General features: G+C 47.7%; 1 protein-coding gene across 5 annotated transcripts in view; it reads right to left on the bottom strand.

Annotated features, from left to right (window-relative positions):
- Positions 1-16,964, bottom strand: part of ACSL6 (acyl-CoA synthetase long chain family member 6) — a 49,993-nt gene that overhangs the window by 14,829 nt on the left and 18,200 nt on the right. For 2 of the 5 annotated variants that reach the window (XM_071758323.1, XM_071758325.1), the window contains exons 2-11: positions 14,446-14,666; positions 13,487-13,601; positions 12,172-12,236; positions 11,657-11,758; positions 11,413-11,512; positions 10,815-10,993; positions 10,290-10,322; positions 9,321-9,372; positions 5,233-5,306; positions 2,252-2,329 (exon numbers count right to left, since the gene is read on the bottom strand). In XM_071758323.1, the coding sequence (XP_071614424.1) occupies positions 2,252-2,329; positions 5,233-5,306; positions 9,321-9,372; positions 10,290-10,322; positions 10,815-10,993; positions 11,413-11,512; positions 11,657-11,758; positions 12,172-12,236; positions 13,487-13,601; positions 14,446-14,666 (1,019 nt within the window). Of the gene's footprint in view, positions 1-2,116; positions 2,330-5,232; positions 5,307-9,320; positions 9,373-10,289; positions 10,323-10,814; positions 10,994-11,412; positions 11,513-11,656; positions 11,759-12,171; positions 12,237-13,486; positions 13,602-14,445; positions 14,667-16,964 lie in introns of all 5 variants that reach the window. The other 3 variants (XM_071758324.1, XM_071758326.1, XM_071758322.1) reach the window with 2 other exon arrangements.

The following is a 16,964-nucleotide window of genomic DNA, read 5'->3' as shown; positions in this document are numbered from 1 at the left end:
GTACAGGCAATTCAGCAATTGGTGGCAACCCAGCAGCCACCAAATTTGCCACTGGTTCTGGAAGAAGAAAGAATCAAAGCTTTTAGAAGGGATTTCCCTTCATCCCCTGCGGACGGGGATGGAGAAGTCCAAAGTTGTGGTCAGATTCTGGATCTGAACTTCTCCTCTGAAGCCCAGACCTACCCTAGCAGCACGAGGACCTATTGTCAATAAAGAAATACATATTAAGAAAAAACATACTGAGAGGCAGCTGATTTTTAGATGTTAATACTTTAGTTTTGTTTAAACACAAGAAGAGAGACTACGTTAGCAAGACGGTGCCTGATCCTGTATCCCAGAAATAGAAGCCCACTTCAGCAAAGGTGTTTTCCTTGTTCAGAAAGTACAGATCCAGAAGTTTTTGGACTTGGAATTGAATCAGGTGGGAAAAGAGCTGGATGAGGGGGGATCAGGCAGGGCAGGCTGCCTGCCACCAGCCCAATGAAACAGCAGCTCTGGGAGCCAGGAACCCACAAAGTCACTAAAAAAATCCCTTAAAAGATACCCAAGTTTTTTTGTGCCACTCCAAAAATCTGCAGTCCTGAAGTGCTCCTGCTGCTCTGCCAGCCCCTTAGAGACTGTCTCCAGTGTGTGAAAGCACAGGAATTTTATATGGATTTGTGATATGTGGGCTTAAAAAACATCACACTGCCAAATCTGTGCTTTATGCTGCCCATGCGTTTAAAAAAAAAAAAAAATGGGAATATGCAATCCGTGTGCTCACTGGGAATTATTAACAACCACTAGAATTTGGGGGAATTACAAATATAGAAATAGAAATTTTTAGCTCTGAAGAACGTATGTTTCATTTTGAGTTCCAGGAGCTGATAGTGGTGGCTAAAATGAGGGAAGCTGACACAGTGCTTGCTCTTTGATTGCTTTTGAAAATGACTTCTTACCCATTTTGGAAAAATCCTTGTATTTATGAGCTTTTTCAGCAGGGAGGAGAAATCTGAACATCTTTTGGAGGCTCACCCCTTTCAATAGAGCAACACCCAGTGGGATCAGGGTCTTTTAAGTGTTTCTAAGTCTTTTTTCCCCCCCCTCATCAGATGACTTCTTAATAATTATACTGTTTGCTGGCAAAGCAGTTTGCCTGAACGGAGGTGGCAAACTGCCCAAATTACCTTTTAAAATCAGACTTAAACATGAAAATCAGCTGGGCTGGGACTCTCTGAATCTTTCACTGACTTTCATTTCCAATTTGCAAGTGTATTTAACAGGACAGAATATTTTATTGCTGGCAGAGATGTTACTAAGAAGTGGGAGGCTTATATTCGGATGCTTGTCTGACTCAAAAAAAAAAAAAATGTTTTCAGCAACTGAATCCAGAGTCAATCTTCACATCTTTAGTTCTAGTTTTAAGACTGTGGCATCTCAGATGCAATCAGCTCCCCTGACTTGCCTAACACACTGATTGCAGCCCAAATTATCAGCTGGCTTTTCAGAAAAAGAGCTGTGAAAAGACAGTTCTGTGGGCTGGCAGGAGTTAGCACTTCTATTTGTCATTATTTCCAGGGGACAATGGCTTCCAGTTAATGCCACCAAAAGCTGCCCTGGCAGGAGCATCCCACGTGTCACACCACCATTCTCACTTTCCTCTTTATTTTCAGCATCCCCAAATTTTATATTTGCAGATTTATTTGCAGACCTGGGTTATTTAGGGGAAAAAAAAAAAAAAAAAGGATTTGAGCTGAGGTAGAAAATGGCACTAAGTTATTTTTACTCTAAGATAACTGAGATCCTAGGGTGCTTTGCCCCCAAAATTGTGCAGGTAGAAGTTTGTGCTGGTTAAGGAAGGGCTGGTTTCCAATCTTGGAGCCACCAGCATCAGCTGAAGAGCTTGGGAAACTCTTCTGGACTCACAGCCATGTCACCAAGACCACCAGCCATGTCCTGGTGTTACACACGTGGCACTTCTGGAGTACAAGCTTTTTTTTGTTTGTTTGTTTGTTTGTTTTTTAGTGCTACAAGATACCACTGGTTATTTAGTATTTTATTTTTTTTATATAAATTTCGGGGCGGGGCGTGGAAAAAAAAAACAAGAGACGATTTTCCACTGACACCAAGACCTTACCTGTACCATTCTCTCAAACATGTGTGCTAAAGGCAAATAGGAAATGTGTACATCCTCACAAGTAGGAGACCACTGACTCTGGAAGAAAAAAGAAGGAGCCCCACGAGGCCTCGTCAGTTCAGGCAGGTTTCTTACCTGGATAACTCTTTCAAACATGTGAGCCAGAGGCAGGAAGGAGATGAGCACATCGTCCTGTCTCGGAAAGATCACTTTCTGCAGGTGAAGGGCATGGGAGACAGAAAGGAAAGAAACACTGACAGGAAGACAACAAGAAAGTCATAAAACAATAAAAGAAGAAAAAATGGCACCAGAGGAGCAAAAGGGGGGAAAAAAAGACTGTTGAGAGAGGAAGGGAGCGGCGGACGAGGTCAAAGCGTTAAAGCCACAGCGCCAAGGAAGCCGGGTTAGGAGGAGGAGTAAAGAGCACGGAGATGTACACAGAGGAGGACAACAGGGAGGTCCTCTCCAGGCCAGGGAGGTCCTCTCCAGGGCAGGAGGCACATTGTAGCCACACAGCCTGGGAAGGGAGGCTCAGCCCCACAGAGAAGCCCAGGTTTGCATTGGCATCTTTCTCCCACCGCCAGGAGCCGAGAGCTCCCGGGGATTTGCTCTCAGACCTGCAGGATCCTGGGGCAAACCTGCAGGAGCCTCCTGGGAGCCAGCAGAGCTCTGCAGGCACAGCATTTTTCCACGTTGCAGAGAGTGTTACTAGAGTGAAAGCTAGAGATTTGATTTTTTTTTTTTTTTTTTTTTTTCCCTTGGGTTAATCGCTGATTGGAATCAGAATAACGTCGGGAAAAATTAATGATTTCTTTTGCTTTCAGCTGCAAAACATTAATTCCTCCTGTTAGTGTTTGTCATCGTTTTAAGTGATTAAAATGGGATTTCCAGGGTGTTTTCCACTGCCCCACAGACAGGTGCAGTGGGGGAAAAGAAGGCTGGATGAACGATGCAAAAAATACAAGTGACCCAAGTCTTCGGTTTGCCAAGGTTTTCATTCTGTCTCGCAGGCTGGAATAAACAAAAGCCCCAAGAACCTTTCCTGACCCATTCCCAGAGGGAATGTGGCCTTTCTGCCTGCATTTCAAAGGGTAAGGCTTGCCATAATATTATGGATTAGGAAAACGGAAAGCTCGATTGCTCAATCCCTTGCACCAAGGGCAGTGGTTAGTGGCAAACGGGCAGGAAAATCCATTAGCTCACAGTTTATACCCACTGTGCATCTCCACTGCTGTGACAGAATGGATATTCCGTGACCTGAGACATGGTGGTGGATGGAAGCACAGGAATTTCTTCCTCAGGGAGTATTTGCTGGAGTTAACTCCAGCCAAGCCAGATTTGGGTCTGCCCTCCCAACCATCACCTGGTGAAGTCAAACAGGATTGACCACAGGGGTGTTTTCAACATCCCATTTCAGATTAATTTAGGTGTCAGTCTGAATTAAGCTACTGGGGTCAGCAGAGCTATTTATATGGGATTTCAGATTGGCTTCATTTTCTGCAAGCACAGCAATATCAAACTAACATCACTAGTTCTGTGCTTGCACTGCTCTGAGTCCCCAGACAAGAAGTGATTTGGTTTTCAGTTGGACCAAAGTAGTGACATGAAGAGTATCACACAGCTGGCACAGCTGCCCAGTTAAAAGTAAAAATGAGAGAGGAAACCCCAAGCTCCTTGGGGTTTAACAACAACCTTACAATTAAGCTCTAGGTTCACTTAAAAGAAAAAAAAAAAAGTTCCATTTACAAAAACCATTGAGCTAAGCAAACCCGGCACACCAGGATGTGAGCAGCAAGCCTACAGGACTCCCTAGCTGAAGGTATTTTTATCTTACTCACTGCCACTATTTTAAATTACTTTGCACTTCACTAATTTTCCTTGCCCTAGACCTGTGGATCAGCTACAGGCATTCACAATCCTGCCAAAAATACTCTGGTGACTGAAGCTATTAAATTTACAGCCACTCGCACCAGGCGTACGTCTCAATCTGATACCTTCAAGATTAATCTAAAGGTCCCATTGCCTGCAGCAAGCACTAAATCTCTTCCTGCAGGCCAGTCCTGGCAGATGCCACGTTCTCCCAGCTCCCTCTCAACTGGTTCTCTTCCAAAATAAACTTTCCTGCCCTCGGAGACTCAGACATCTCTATGCAGCAGCTTTCAGGGAGCATCTCGCCGTCCCCGGAGCCGGCAGAAGAAGCTCAGGAGTGCTGCAGAGAGCTGCTGCCCTGGCATCTCACACTGCAAACCACTGGAGCCACAAACCTGCTGATGCTGGAGCACCTGAGGTCAGGAGGCTTCCTCCCATCACCCATCCAAGGGTCTTTTACAACAGCAGCCTGGAAGTCTCAGAAAGTTCCAGGATTACGATAACGAGACTTGCAGCACGCTCAGCACCAACGAGAAGGGCAGCAAAGGGGTGTAAGGCAACAAACTGTGCATCCCCTTGATTTATTCTATCACAGAACATTCTATGCTTTCTGGAATAGTCTGTTTGCTACCAAACTAACAAGCAAACAGAAAGATTCTTTGTGTCAGTTAGGTAGAAGCTGCATAAAATCCTGGCTATGTCACCTTAAGCAATTCCGCTGCTGAGGTTTGTTTCTAAACACAAGTTCACACATAAAATAAAACACATTACACAGGTAACTGGCCAGTGCTTTGCTTTTTAAAAAAAATATAAAGCATATCTCAGTTTCTATTTTATGTAATGTCAAGGAAATTAAGCATTCTGGGACAAATGTATGCATTCACCAATTTACAGACTACATGCAGAGAGCAGTCAAATATTTTGAGGACACTGGGTTGGGCATCCCTAGAAGAGGCCCCTGATCTCTTTTTCTTTGCTCTCCTGATTCTTTGGAAGGAGTGAGTGGATCTCCAGGAGCCACCACTGCTCCTCAGAAGCACCTTGTGCCTCAGGGAGCCAGTGCTGGGAAGGGGATTTAATGGCCTCAAGTGCTGGAAGCTGAGACTTGTTCCCATTTCCATGGGAACATGGAAACTCTGAGTAAAAGAAATGTCTTATCTGCAGGAGCACATTTCCAACTGGTGCAAGGACACAGCTCAACCCCCACACTCTGTGCATGGCAACATTTTTGAAAGCTGGGTATTCACCTCTGTCACTTTCAGAAAGCCTGAGAAATCAGCAACCACATTCCCATGAGTCAGCATAGCACCTTTGGGGTTTCCTGGAGGGAAAGAAAGAGAGATTTTACAAGATGAGCAAGTGGGTAACGTTTTTCTGTCTTCTTAAAAAAGGGAAAAAAAACAAACAGGAAAAAGTTTAAATATTCAGTTGTCTTTTTTAATTTTAAAACTTATTTTTGACGTGATTTCTGCACAGAAATGCACCAAAACCACTTCTTGCAATCCTCAAAAATTAATTAAAAAGATCCTGGATAACCTGAGCAATGCAGAAAATGGGTAATACATGGTAAAAATTGGTACATGGTAAAAATCTACAAGTAGATTTGATGAGAATGCAATGAAGAAAAGGCATTAAAAAGTCAGCAGCAGAGCAGAGGTGTCCTGGTGAAAGGGACAAGAAGCTGGCAAAGCACCAACACATCACCCAGCCCTGGGCAACCCCACACTGTTGGAATTTGCCTTTTCACCCTTTTTTTCAAGCTGAGAAGTCCCTTTCACATTGTGATACAATTTTTGGACTTGTATCTGTCCATCCACCAAAATATGGGATTTCAGACCCAGCCCAGCCCAAAATTTCATCCCCTCCAAAGAACCCAGCCCACAGGACTCTGCCTGTCCTCCTGTCACAAACCCTTTTCGTCACTTTCCAAGGATTTATTTCCCAAAAAAAGGTGTAGCTCAGCTCAAATAAAGATTTCACAGAGCCAGCCTCTCTCCCCAGCCTGTTTTTAAGGAGATTGCTGGAATTCCATCACACCACTGCAGCACAGCCCCTGTCACCCTGTCTGGAAGCAGTTTGGAGGAGCTGTACCCACAGGGATGTCCCCCCAGGAGCTTTGTGATGCTGTTCCAGCTCAGGATAAATGCAACAGCCTCACAAAAATCAGAAAGCAGCCAGAAACTCACTCCAGGAGCCATGGTGCCAAGCCCTGCACCAGGCAGGCCTTCACCAACTTCCTACCCAGCCCCTCAAATACTGAAATCAAAGGCCAAAAAAAAAAAAAAAAAGCAGGAATTATTGCACACGTTTATTGCACCAAAGCAGAACAGTTGGACTGGATTTTACTCAAAATCCATGTTTGGTGTTGCAGGTGCCTTGGAGCAATTCCATCCCAAACATTTGGAGGTGAACTCAGTGCACAGGAGGTTGTCTTGGTCCTCATCCAAAGCTCAGAGATGAAGTTAGGGATGGAATTTAGGGTTGGAATCTTTGAAAACCTCAACTGCTTCTGTCCCAACGTGTCCAAAGTTAGGGCTGGAATCTTTGAAAACCTCAACTGCTCCTGTCCCAACGTGTCCTCCAGGCAGGTTTTATTTTGAGACATTTATTTTCACAGCTGGGTGCAGATGTGGGTGCAGACCTCCAGAGAACTCCATGAACTCCATAAAAAGATGCCAAAACCCCAGATATTGCTGGGGTGATTTCAGTTGTCTCCAGTCCAAGCTGCATGCTCAGCCCCTGGAGTTCTTGCACAAGTTCCTCCATCTCAGCAGGTGACAAACCTACTGGTCTGGAAATAAAAAAACTGCATCCTCCCTCTGTACCAACAGCAGATCTGCCTCCTCCACCTTGACACAGCTCTTCAGATGTTTTCTTGGATGATTTTTCAGGTGCTTTGAGATCTCAAGACTTACTTAACTCCAGTCTAGGCTTAGTGCAAATTCCTCTGGCTCCAACCACCCCAACAAGAAGCCTGGCAGCAGCAGGACCAGCTCAGCTCCTTTGCCCCCCAGCATCTCAGAGAGGCTGGGGTGGTACCAGTGCCAAAGCAGAGCAGCAACATCAGAGCCAGGATAACCTTCCAGAAGAAATCATGCTGCTGTGGGGAAGCCACAGGGGATTCCTGTAAAAATCAGACCTTCTTTAGTTCTTCTGTTCCAAGAGCTAACCCAGCAGAAGGGGTGCCTGTTGCTACCAGCCCTTTCCCAGAATGAGCACTTTGGGAGACAAAAAGTTGGCAGTGCCACTGCTTTCCTTCTCAAACAATCAATGCCAGACCTCCTCTGAAGTCTGAAACTCTTCCTAAACCCACACCTTGTGAGTGTGCTGTCCAATCCTGGTTGTGGAGCTCTGGCTGAGCTCCCACAGCTCCCATCATCTGCCTCCCTGCACCAGTGGAGGTCAAATGGAAGGTGTTTGGGATTGGGCTGAGCCTCAGACAAGCCCAGGTACCCATTAATGGTTTCTCCTCATCTTGGTGCCAAGCTGCTCTGACACTTCTCATAAGCAACAAAAAAAAAAAACCCTTTTCCATGTTGCCCAATGGCTCTTCCAAGTATCAGCTCCAGCAGCAGCTTGTGGGGTGATCTGTCAGCATTTTGGGGTGTAGGTTCTTCCCTCCTCATCCCCCAGAGCCTCCAGCAGTCAGGGATGTGCATTGTCAGGCTGCCAGGAACCACTGGGAAGCAATTCTGGGGGGAAATCCTTGGGGAAATGACAATTTGCTTCTCTGGAGTAGCCAGCATGACAAACTGCATCCTGACAGTTTGGGGACACCCGTGTGCCCTTGGCCCTTTTATGAGTGCTGATGGTTCCTTGCTACAACACTGAAAGTCTCTGCCTTCAGCCTGGGGAGGAATTTGGACATTGGATCCTAGGAAAGAAAACAAAATGTTAAAAGTCTGCTTTGCTTCTGGGTTGTAGTTTTATTTTTACATTAACAGCTAAAGCAGTTTCCAGTCCTACAGTTTGCAGGTTACAAACCCTATAGCAAGGATTGGTTTCACACACTACAAAAATCTTCAGAGCTCTTCAAGATTGAAAAAGCCCTTGCAAACATTTCCATTGGAAGAGAATTCTAAATCTAATCATTAAAAAAAATATCCTGAGGTGGGTTGTACAACAAGCAAAACCTTTTGTAACAAAACATAACGTGGAAAATGGACCTGAATTTAGCTTGCAGGTGATTTGCAGAATTTGCAGTCTTGGGTTTGGGTGGGAGAAAGCAAATGAACTCCTTGATTTTCCTATTTCTGTAACTTCAGGCATGCTCCTAAGACAAGGATAACATCAGAAACTGGCCTGTGGTGGCATTTCCAGGTAAAAAAAAAAAAAAAAAAAGAAAATAAAAAAAGCTGTCATCTATTTAGAGATAAAAAAATATCAACCCAAATGTGACTTGAAAAAAAAATAATGTCTCCAGGCTGTGACCTCCATGGTCTGCACTGGGCTTCACCTTTTCCCTCCTGGAATTCCCACTGCTGAGATGGAGCAGAGCCACAGGCTCCTTGCACCATGTGCCTGAGGGAACTCAGCAGGGCAGAGATCTCCCAACTAAGAATGAGGATAAAACAACCAAAACCTTTCAAGACATTCTGATAAAGCAGTTGCCTACCTGATCTGCAGCACAAGTCTTCTCCAGGAGGTGGAAGAGGAAGGTGTCCCCTTGGTCAGCCTGATCCACAGGCTGAGGAGCACCCACAGCTCCTTTTCTGGGTGTCAACCAACATCTTCTGCCTCCTTACACCAGTGGAGGCCAAATGGAAGGTGCTTGGGATAGGACTGAGACAACCCTGAGAGCACTGGGGACCATGGAGGAGCCACCCCAGCAGTTCCTGGAGCTCCTCCCCAGCACATCTGCCCAAATCAAGGAGCTGGGCAACACCAAGCAAGCTGGGACACTGCAGAAGCCATGGCCATGCTGAGGATATGGGGCTTGGGATACAGAGGATGGAAAGCAGTGGATCTGCATTTCTTTTTCTTTTTTTTTTTCTTTTTCCCCCACATCTGCAGAAGATAAATACCCATCAAGCAACCACACGCTTCATAACTGCAAAACGGGCAGCAAAAAGGTGGGCAGGTTTCCAGACAACTGCAAAAAAGGTACTGCCAAAGTGCAGGTCAGAGAATTCAAATGGAAAACAAACACCCCATTATTTTAAATTTGCAGGTCTACAGAACTGTAAGTACATAAATATTCTTAAATATAAAAAATTAAATAGAAATTTCGTGGCTGCACCAGCCTAACAGCACGCTTGCATGTATTGAGGTGGTATGAATTATTAATTTGCTAATCTATTCCAGCATTTCAAGATTAAAATGCCTCTTCTTTTACCTGTAGTGCCACTGGTGAAGCAGACAATTGAGAGATCTTCTGGCCGAGGGGGCTAGAAAGACACAAAAAGAACAAGCAAATCCCATCAATCAGATGCAGAAGGGTCAATGACAGATTGTTGTCTCTGGATAAACTTCCAGATCAAACCAATTGTATTTCAGCTCTGCCACAAAAAGCTTTCATTCCCCTGAGCAAATATAAAAGACCATCCTAAAACTCTGTTTATCAGGCTGCTTCCAGTGGCTGCAAGCTGTGTTCATCCCTTGTTTTGTTCCAGCTCTGTTAAGGACATGCTGGAGCACAAGGAGATTTTGATGGGTTTTTTGTGCCTGACAATTAGGATTTTTTAAAGACACCGCATAGACCTGTAGGTGCATGGGGAAACTTGACATAATTTCCTGGGTTTCAGATCAATTCTGGGAACATGTGGTTATCTGCAGGAAGGGACACCTTCCCCAGGCTGCTGATTGCCCCCATTCCCATAATGAATAAAGAATAAAGAGCAGCCTCTTTATTCTCAGTAAAGCTGCATGTGTGTGCTATTTTGGGTCACTAATGTATAAATCTGAAGAACCAGAAGCTCCTTTTGGAAGTTTTGCACGAGTATGAGCAGCCAGTGAGAAACAGCAGTGCCTTTTTCCAAAAACTGTCCCAGAGAAATACTGCCAAGCAGTCTTCCTGAGCTACAGAAACCCCCCTGGGAAGCCAAGGGTGCAAACACAACCCCCCCCTTGCCACCTGGGTAAGGCAGTGGAATTAATGTGGCTTAATGGGACTTAATTACCATCCCATTAACATATTCAGCAAGGATGAACTATCTTGGTGCAGGAAGAAAAAAATGCACATCTCCAGTGGAAGGTCTGGAGTCCCTGGGCTCCTCCACTGCCCCCAGCAAACCTTCCCCCTCTTGTCAGTGAAATAAATAGAAGAAAGTCAGCAGGAATTGTAGATGGGAAAAGCAAAACTCACCACGGGCACGTGGCGACTCTCACGGCCACAGTCCTGGAAGAGAAGAAAGCAAAGACAGCAAAAAAAGATTATTCCCACTTTAAATCCTGTGCTGCAACCCACTTGCTAATAATCTGCTGAGGGCAAGCAGAGAAATTCAGGGCTAACACTGAGGTCTTCTTTTCTATCCCAAGTTTCTTGCATCAACTGGAATGCCACCCGTGGGTTTCAAGCAGTGCTTGGGTTGGCTGAGCTGGATCCAGGCTGTCTCCTACAAGGTTTCCATGTAGGAGGAGAGTGTCTCAAACAGCAACCCCCTTCCCAGGCTTAAATAGCAGCTGGGAAGGAAAGTTTGAAGTGTTGGCTCCTATCACCAGGGAATAACTCGAGGCAACTGCACTGAGCAGCAACACCATCAGCCACAAGCTGCTCTTTTGTGCTCTCCAGACACTGAACCTGCCACTCAATGCACAAGTCCCTGTATTTTACTCTCTTTTTTACCAAAACTACAAGGTTCCTCTAGAAGAGAGGAGGGAACAAACTCACCTCCACCTCCTGCATGGTCTGGATGTGAACCCCGCAGCGCTTCCCTCTCTCCATCAGCTCCTTGTCAAAGGGGTCCATCAGGATGATGGAGCTCAGACCTGGTATCTCTCTCCTCTCCACGTGGTCCAGGAGTGTTCTGGCTTTTTCAGGTTTGTCACAAATGACTGTGGAAATGTCAGCTGGAAGAAAAGCAGCAGGAGTTGTTATTTTAATTAGCAAGACTGGCTCGTTGCTAATACAGTATCGGTTCTGATAGTTCAAGGTAACATCAGGAACCCCAGAATCCAGCATACGCTGCTCTTAAAAGCTTACTGCCACTTCAGCCAACCTAAACCAGTGCTGAAGATGCAGATGACATCTACAGTTATCCCTAAAACTGCTCACCCCATGGGCTTAAAAAAAATCAAGGAGGCAAAACATGAAGCGAGACAGGAGCGGGTGGAGTAATTCCCACAGCTGGAGCAGCCCCATCCACCACTGATCAGGCTCCCCAGAAACCTCTCTGAGACACTCAATGAGTAAAAAATCTTTTGGGAAAGAGAAGAAAATGACCCATTCTAAGCAACAAACCTGGTTTCTGAGAAGATTTTGGTGTTACCTGTGTTGACGATGTAGCGGATGGCTCCAGGCCCCAAGGTGTCGTAGAGAGGAACAACCACCATGGAGTAGGTGTAGCAGGCCAGCTCAGAAATGATCCACTGCAGGAGGACATCAAAGCATGGGTGAGAAGGGGGTTGTGGGAGCTGATTTAACACACTTGAGAACAAGCTTCAAGCATGCAGCAAGCTCACAAGTCAGGAATATTTATTAACAGAGCATCAGGTTGAGCTTAAAAATCTCACCTCTGGCCGGTTTTGTGCAAAGACCCCAATGAACTGCTTGGTGGATGGCTTGCAGCCCTGCTGAAGCAGCCCTGAACCCAGAGCTTCTGCTCTTTCAGCCACCTGGAATGTGGAGAATTAAAAAAAAAAAAAACCCAACACATTAAAAAGAGTGGTAAGCAATACCAAACTAAGAGAAAACTTGGCTTGTGCAAGGAGGCGCTCAGATGATTGCCCAATTTCTTGTGTTATCACAAGCCAAGGGGAGCTGACTAGCAGGTGACCTCTGGTTGGCACCATCCCATGGCTTGGAGCATGTTGATGCCACTGCCAAGAGTGGCTTGATGGGCTTGATCTGGTCCCAGAAAGCCAACACACCAATAATCACCAGGAAGTGTCCAGCCAGAGAACAGAGAGCCCTGGCATGGTACCTTGGCAACCTCCTGGTCCAGAATTTGCACATTGAGGCACCTTAACACCCCCTCTTGTGCCAGGCAGGGTGAGGGGACTCTGAGAGGGGGTCACATCCAGCTCACCTCCTTGTAGGACAACCACTGGTAGGGCTGCTTGGGCTTCCTGAACCCCAGGCAGGGGCCGTTTTCTGGAAGACACAAGCAGAGGTGACAGAGTTACAGGGGAAGTGCCAGGAATCACAGGGTTGGGTTGGGTTGGGTTGGGTTGGAAAAGGCTTTTAAGATCATCAAATCCAACTGGCAACCCAGCACTGAACAGGGCCCCAAAGATGTGACTCTGGGTACAGGCTGAGAGAGTTGGGGTTGCTCAGCCTGGAGATGGCTCCAGGGAGACCTGAAAGCACCTTCCAGTGCCTGAAGGGGCTCCAGGAGAGCTGGGAAGGAGCTTTGGCCAAGGGCATGGAGTGGTAGGGCAACAGGCAACAATGGCTCTAAACTGGAAGAGGGGAGATTTAGATGAGACATTAGGAAGAAATTCTTCACTCCTGGAGCTGCTCCAAGAACTTTAATTTCAAGGCACTTCTCTGAAGGCACAGCGTGAGCGTCGGTGTCTGTCGAGGGCTTTCATCCCAAACACCAACTCCCACAGCTCTCACTGCCTTTTGATTTAAACACTTCAAAGGAAAAAACACTATTTTTGGCACAGCCTCCTCCAGAAGAGGAGGAGGAGGAGGGTGAGACAATACAACAGGAGGAATATTGGAGCAATGCAGTTCATTTGCTAACTCTACTTACCTGCACAAGAACCATCCCTCCGTGCACTTATCATTTATTTACCCCTGTCCCACAGGCTGGAATAGTTGCAGCTCTAATTTGGTGGCACCAAAAATAACCTGACTGTGAAACTGGTGTGTTCCAACAAGAAGTTGGAAGCAGTGGGGACAGGAATAGTTATGACAAAGCAGGGGAGAGTCATCGTGGCATTTTGGAGTGGGAAATGATGTCTCAAGACATGCAAGAGCTCTTTGGTGGTACCATCAATTGTGGGGTGAGGGCCACGGAGTGATACACCCCACTCAGCTTCCCTGAGGGCTCTTGGCAGAGCTCCTGGGCCTGCCCTGCTGAGGAGAGAAAAGTAAGATGGGAAATTGGGGATGAAAAAGCAGCACCAAGGAGGAACGAGTATCAACGTCTGCAGGGGAGGAGGAGCTCTGCTGGGTTCCACAGATCTTTGCCCTGTTTAATGGATTCATCAATGTTCTGGAAGTGAATAACATATGATGAGCTTTGCTGAGGCTGCACAACTCAGGGCAGTGAGCTGGCTGCTGGTGGCAGCAAAAAGATCTCGTGGGACCAAGAGGTGCAGAGTCAAACTCAGTGGCATTAAGGGCAAAATAATGCACAGCTGCAAATAAAAAGCTCATGACAAATCTCTCACCAGAGATGCTGAATCCCCTCCTGAAGACCTCGTACATGGTCCTGGCATCGTCGTAGTAGTGTGTCAGCAGCTGTGGGCTGTCCCCAATCACTGACCTCCGTGCCCCAGCCAGGCCCTGCATGACACAAGGTGACATGATGTGACACAAGGTGACATGATGTGACACAAGGTGACATGATGTGACACAAGGTGACAGGTGGGGAGACCCCAGGCCAGGAAGCAATGCATTCCCAAAACGTTGGAGAAGCCTCTGCAGCCACCACCGTGTTGCTCCCCAAAGGGGCAGCAGAAGTGGGATGTCCACCTCTGTGCCCCAAGAACGTGGGACAACCACCTGCCCAGAGAGAAGCACTCAGCCTGGCTCATGGCCACAGGAGATGGTCAATATTTCCCAAAGAGATCTGAGGAGGAATTAAGGACAATAATGTTCTAGAGGGGACATCATAAAAGACTTTCAAAATCATCATCACACTTTCCGATATTAATTTAAGAAATGGAAACAATTTTCAGGATATTTCTGCTCTTCAAAACAGAGCAGCTTCATTAAACTTTAAAACCTTTTGCAAGCATGACAATGAATAACTCCTCAGCCTCTAAACAAGGATTTGGATCTACTTTTTCTTATTATCTCAAAGTTTGCAGCAGCAAACTCAGTAACGGGCATACACGAAGCACAGGCTGATTTGATCTTAACAACTTTTGCCTTTCAGTGGTCTGGGAGAATTTTCAGTGGTGGATGGCAAAGCTAAGCTCAGACCCAAATGTTACTGAAAATCTTAGAGAATTAATTTATGGGCTTTATTCTAGTTTACACAAACAGTTGAACTAAGGAACGAAGTGATCCCCGGTGCAGCGCGTTACACGGCGGATGAGGCGGAGGAGCCCTCAGAAGCCAAGAACCCCACCTCCTGCCATCCCCTGCTGGGGGGTGAAAAGCCCAGCATGTCCCCAAGCCTCACCTCCACCTCCTCTGACTGCATCTGTAGGTCACAGGGTGGCTTCACAGCCCGGGGCCGGCTGGAGAACCAGTAGGCGATGACGGCGGCGAAGGCACCGATGCCCACCAGCGCGGTGGCCGGGAGGTTCCGGAAAAACTGGCTGAGGTCATCCAGCTCGGGGAGCCGCAGGCTCCGAAGGAGTTCCTGAGCCTGCATCTTCTCCACCAGAGAAACAGCAAACTCTGCAAGAGGCAGATGGACACGGTCAGGGCAGCCTGGGGCTGTGGTTTGCCTCGGGCAGCCATGGAGAAGGGATGCCCGATGTCACCTCCCTTCGCCTGATGGCTTTGGAAGAGACAGGGAAGAGGAGGATGCATCCTGGTGGGAGCCTGGCACGGGCTGCTCCAAAAAACACAGCCTGTCCAACCCAGTGTGCCAGGGCTGCTGGTTATACTGGAATCTGGACAACAAATCTCAAAGGGCTCCAAGAAAGCTGGGGATGGAATGGTGGCACAAGGGGAATGGTTTTAAGCTGAAACAGGGGAGGTTTAGGTTAAACATGAGGAAGAAATTCAATTCTTCACTATGAGGGTGGTGAGACCCTGCCTGAGGTTGCCCAGAGAAGCTGTGGCTGCTCCATCCCTGTTCCAGGACAGGTTGGATGGGGCTTGGAGCAACCTGGGCTGGTGGGAGATGTCCCATGGCAGGGGAGTGGGTCTGGATGAGCTTTAAGTTCCCTGGAAGTGTCCCAGGACAGGTTGGATGGGGCTCAGAGCAACCTGGGCTGGTGGGAGGTTGTCCCATGGCAGGGCAAGGGGTGGGACTGGGTTTTTAAGGTCCCTTCCAACCCAAACCAGTCTGGGATTGATTCCTGCAAAGGGTGAGCAAGAGCAGACACAAACACATCTCGTGCAGCTGAAAGTTCTCTGCAGCAGGCAGGATGCTGGGACAAGCCCTGGAGTTCAGCTTCCACGGGACCCTGGGGAGCTTCTTCTGCCTTCCCTGAGCAGGACGGGGGCTGCATGGTGGCCACAGCCCATGGAGAAGACTCCAGCTCCAGCCAGCAGCTCCCTCAGCTCAGGGGGAAGAGGCCAAAGCCGTGCTCTGAACCCCCTCTTTCTGCCTGACCCTATCAGGGTATAAATTATGGGTGGTTCAAGCTGAGGAAAGCTGCATCTCACGGCTTCAAAAATTTCCTGGAAGAACTGGAGGGGGCTGCAGGGTTGGATAAGGGAGTGCTGGGGTATCAGGCTGGGCACAGAGGCCACCGCAGGGTCCCCACCCTCGCCAGAGGACACCATGGGTGCCTCGGGGTGCTCTGAGGTGGCTCCTTGCTGTTTTTCCCCCCTATTTTCTTTCCCGTTATGGCAGAACCACAAAAAGGAGAGCAGAGGGTGGGCAGGCCATGGGCATTGGGCCCAACCAGCGGCCTGGCCTGGCGTGGCCTCTCCTCCTCCTCTTACACACAAACAGCTGTGGGAGCTGGGGAAGCTGGGTGCCAGGTGAGGCCGTCCTCAGGGGACTCGTGTTCGGGTGCTGAGCACACAAGGAACATTTTAAATAACCCCTGTTTACCCTCCCGGCCTAGCACGGCCTCCCCGCCGCAGAGGAGGCTCCGGGAGCTGCCAACCCCGCCAAGCAGATGCTGGGAGGGGGATCCGAGCAGTTCAAGGTTTCCTGTTAAACCCCTACAGCTCTATTTATGACTTTTACCAGCAGACAAAAGCTTCAAGAAAAAGCCTTTCAGCTGCCGGAGCCCGGGCAGCCTCTTCCCTCCCGCCCTCTGGCCTCCCTCCAGCTCCCTGGGATCCATCAAGGGAATTACTCATGGGGGGGACCAAGACGTCCCACACGCTGTCACCACTGACACCAACACTAAACAGATTTTTTTTTTGTCCTGGGAACGCTGTCTGGGTGAGGCTGAAGGTCAGGACTGCCCTCTCTGCCTGGTATTTGTGTCAAGGGAGCTCCAGGGGCTGCCTTGAGAATAGGGGGCACAAGGCTCCAGGGGTGGTTTTTAATTTCCCCCACCACTCCACAAAAAAAAAAAACCCAAAGAGTAAACAACCTCACTCACTGTGAGCCCACAACGTGTTGGTGGCAGCAGGGAGTGGTGGCAGCCAGGTTTCTGGGGACACCCAGGACCCTAGGGTCACTTTTTGTTAGGGTGATTTTCTCCCGAGCTTGGAGCATCTTCCAAGAATTCTCCACGCCTGATAAAATATTGACCGCACAACTACAGTGATGTCAGGATAAACTGAGACAGGGTGCTGATTTCTCCCCATCAAGCAATAAAAAAAAAAAAAAAGGCAGCTTTCTAACCCCACTTTTAATAGGAAACTACAAAAAGCAGGAGAGCTCGGAGAAGGAGCTATTCACCTCCTGATGAATTAGCTGTTTGTGCTAAAGTCCCACTTAAAACTGTCTGCTCCAAAAAACACAGCCTGTCCAACCCAAGGCAGCCACCCAGTGTGCCAGGGCTGCTGGTTATACTGGAATCTGGACAACAAATCTCAAAGGGCTCCAAGAAAGCTGGGAAT

Source organism: Heliangelus exortis, chromosome 15 (assembly GCF_036169615.1).
Source record: "Heliangelus exortis chromosome 15, bHelExo1.hap1, whole genome shotgun sequence".
NCBI lineage: Eukaryota > Metazoa > Chordata > Aves > Apodiformes > Trochilidae > Heliangelus > Heliangelus exortis.
The sequence above is the reverse complement of the archived record's forward strand: the minus strand, read 5'-3'. Positions and strand labels throughout refer to the sequence as shown.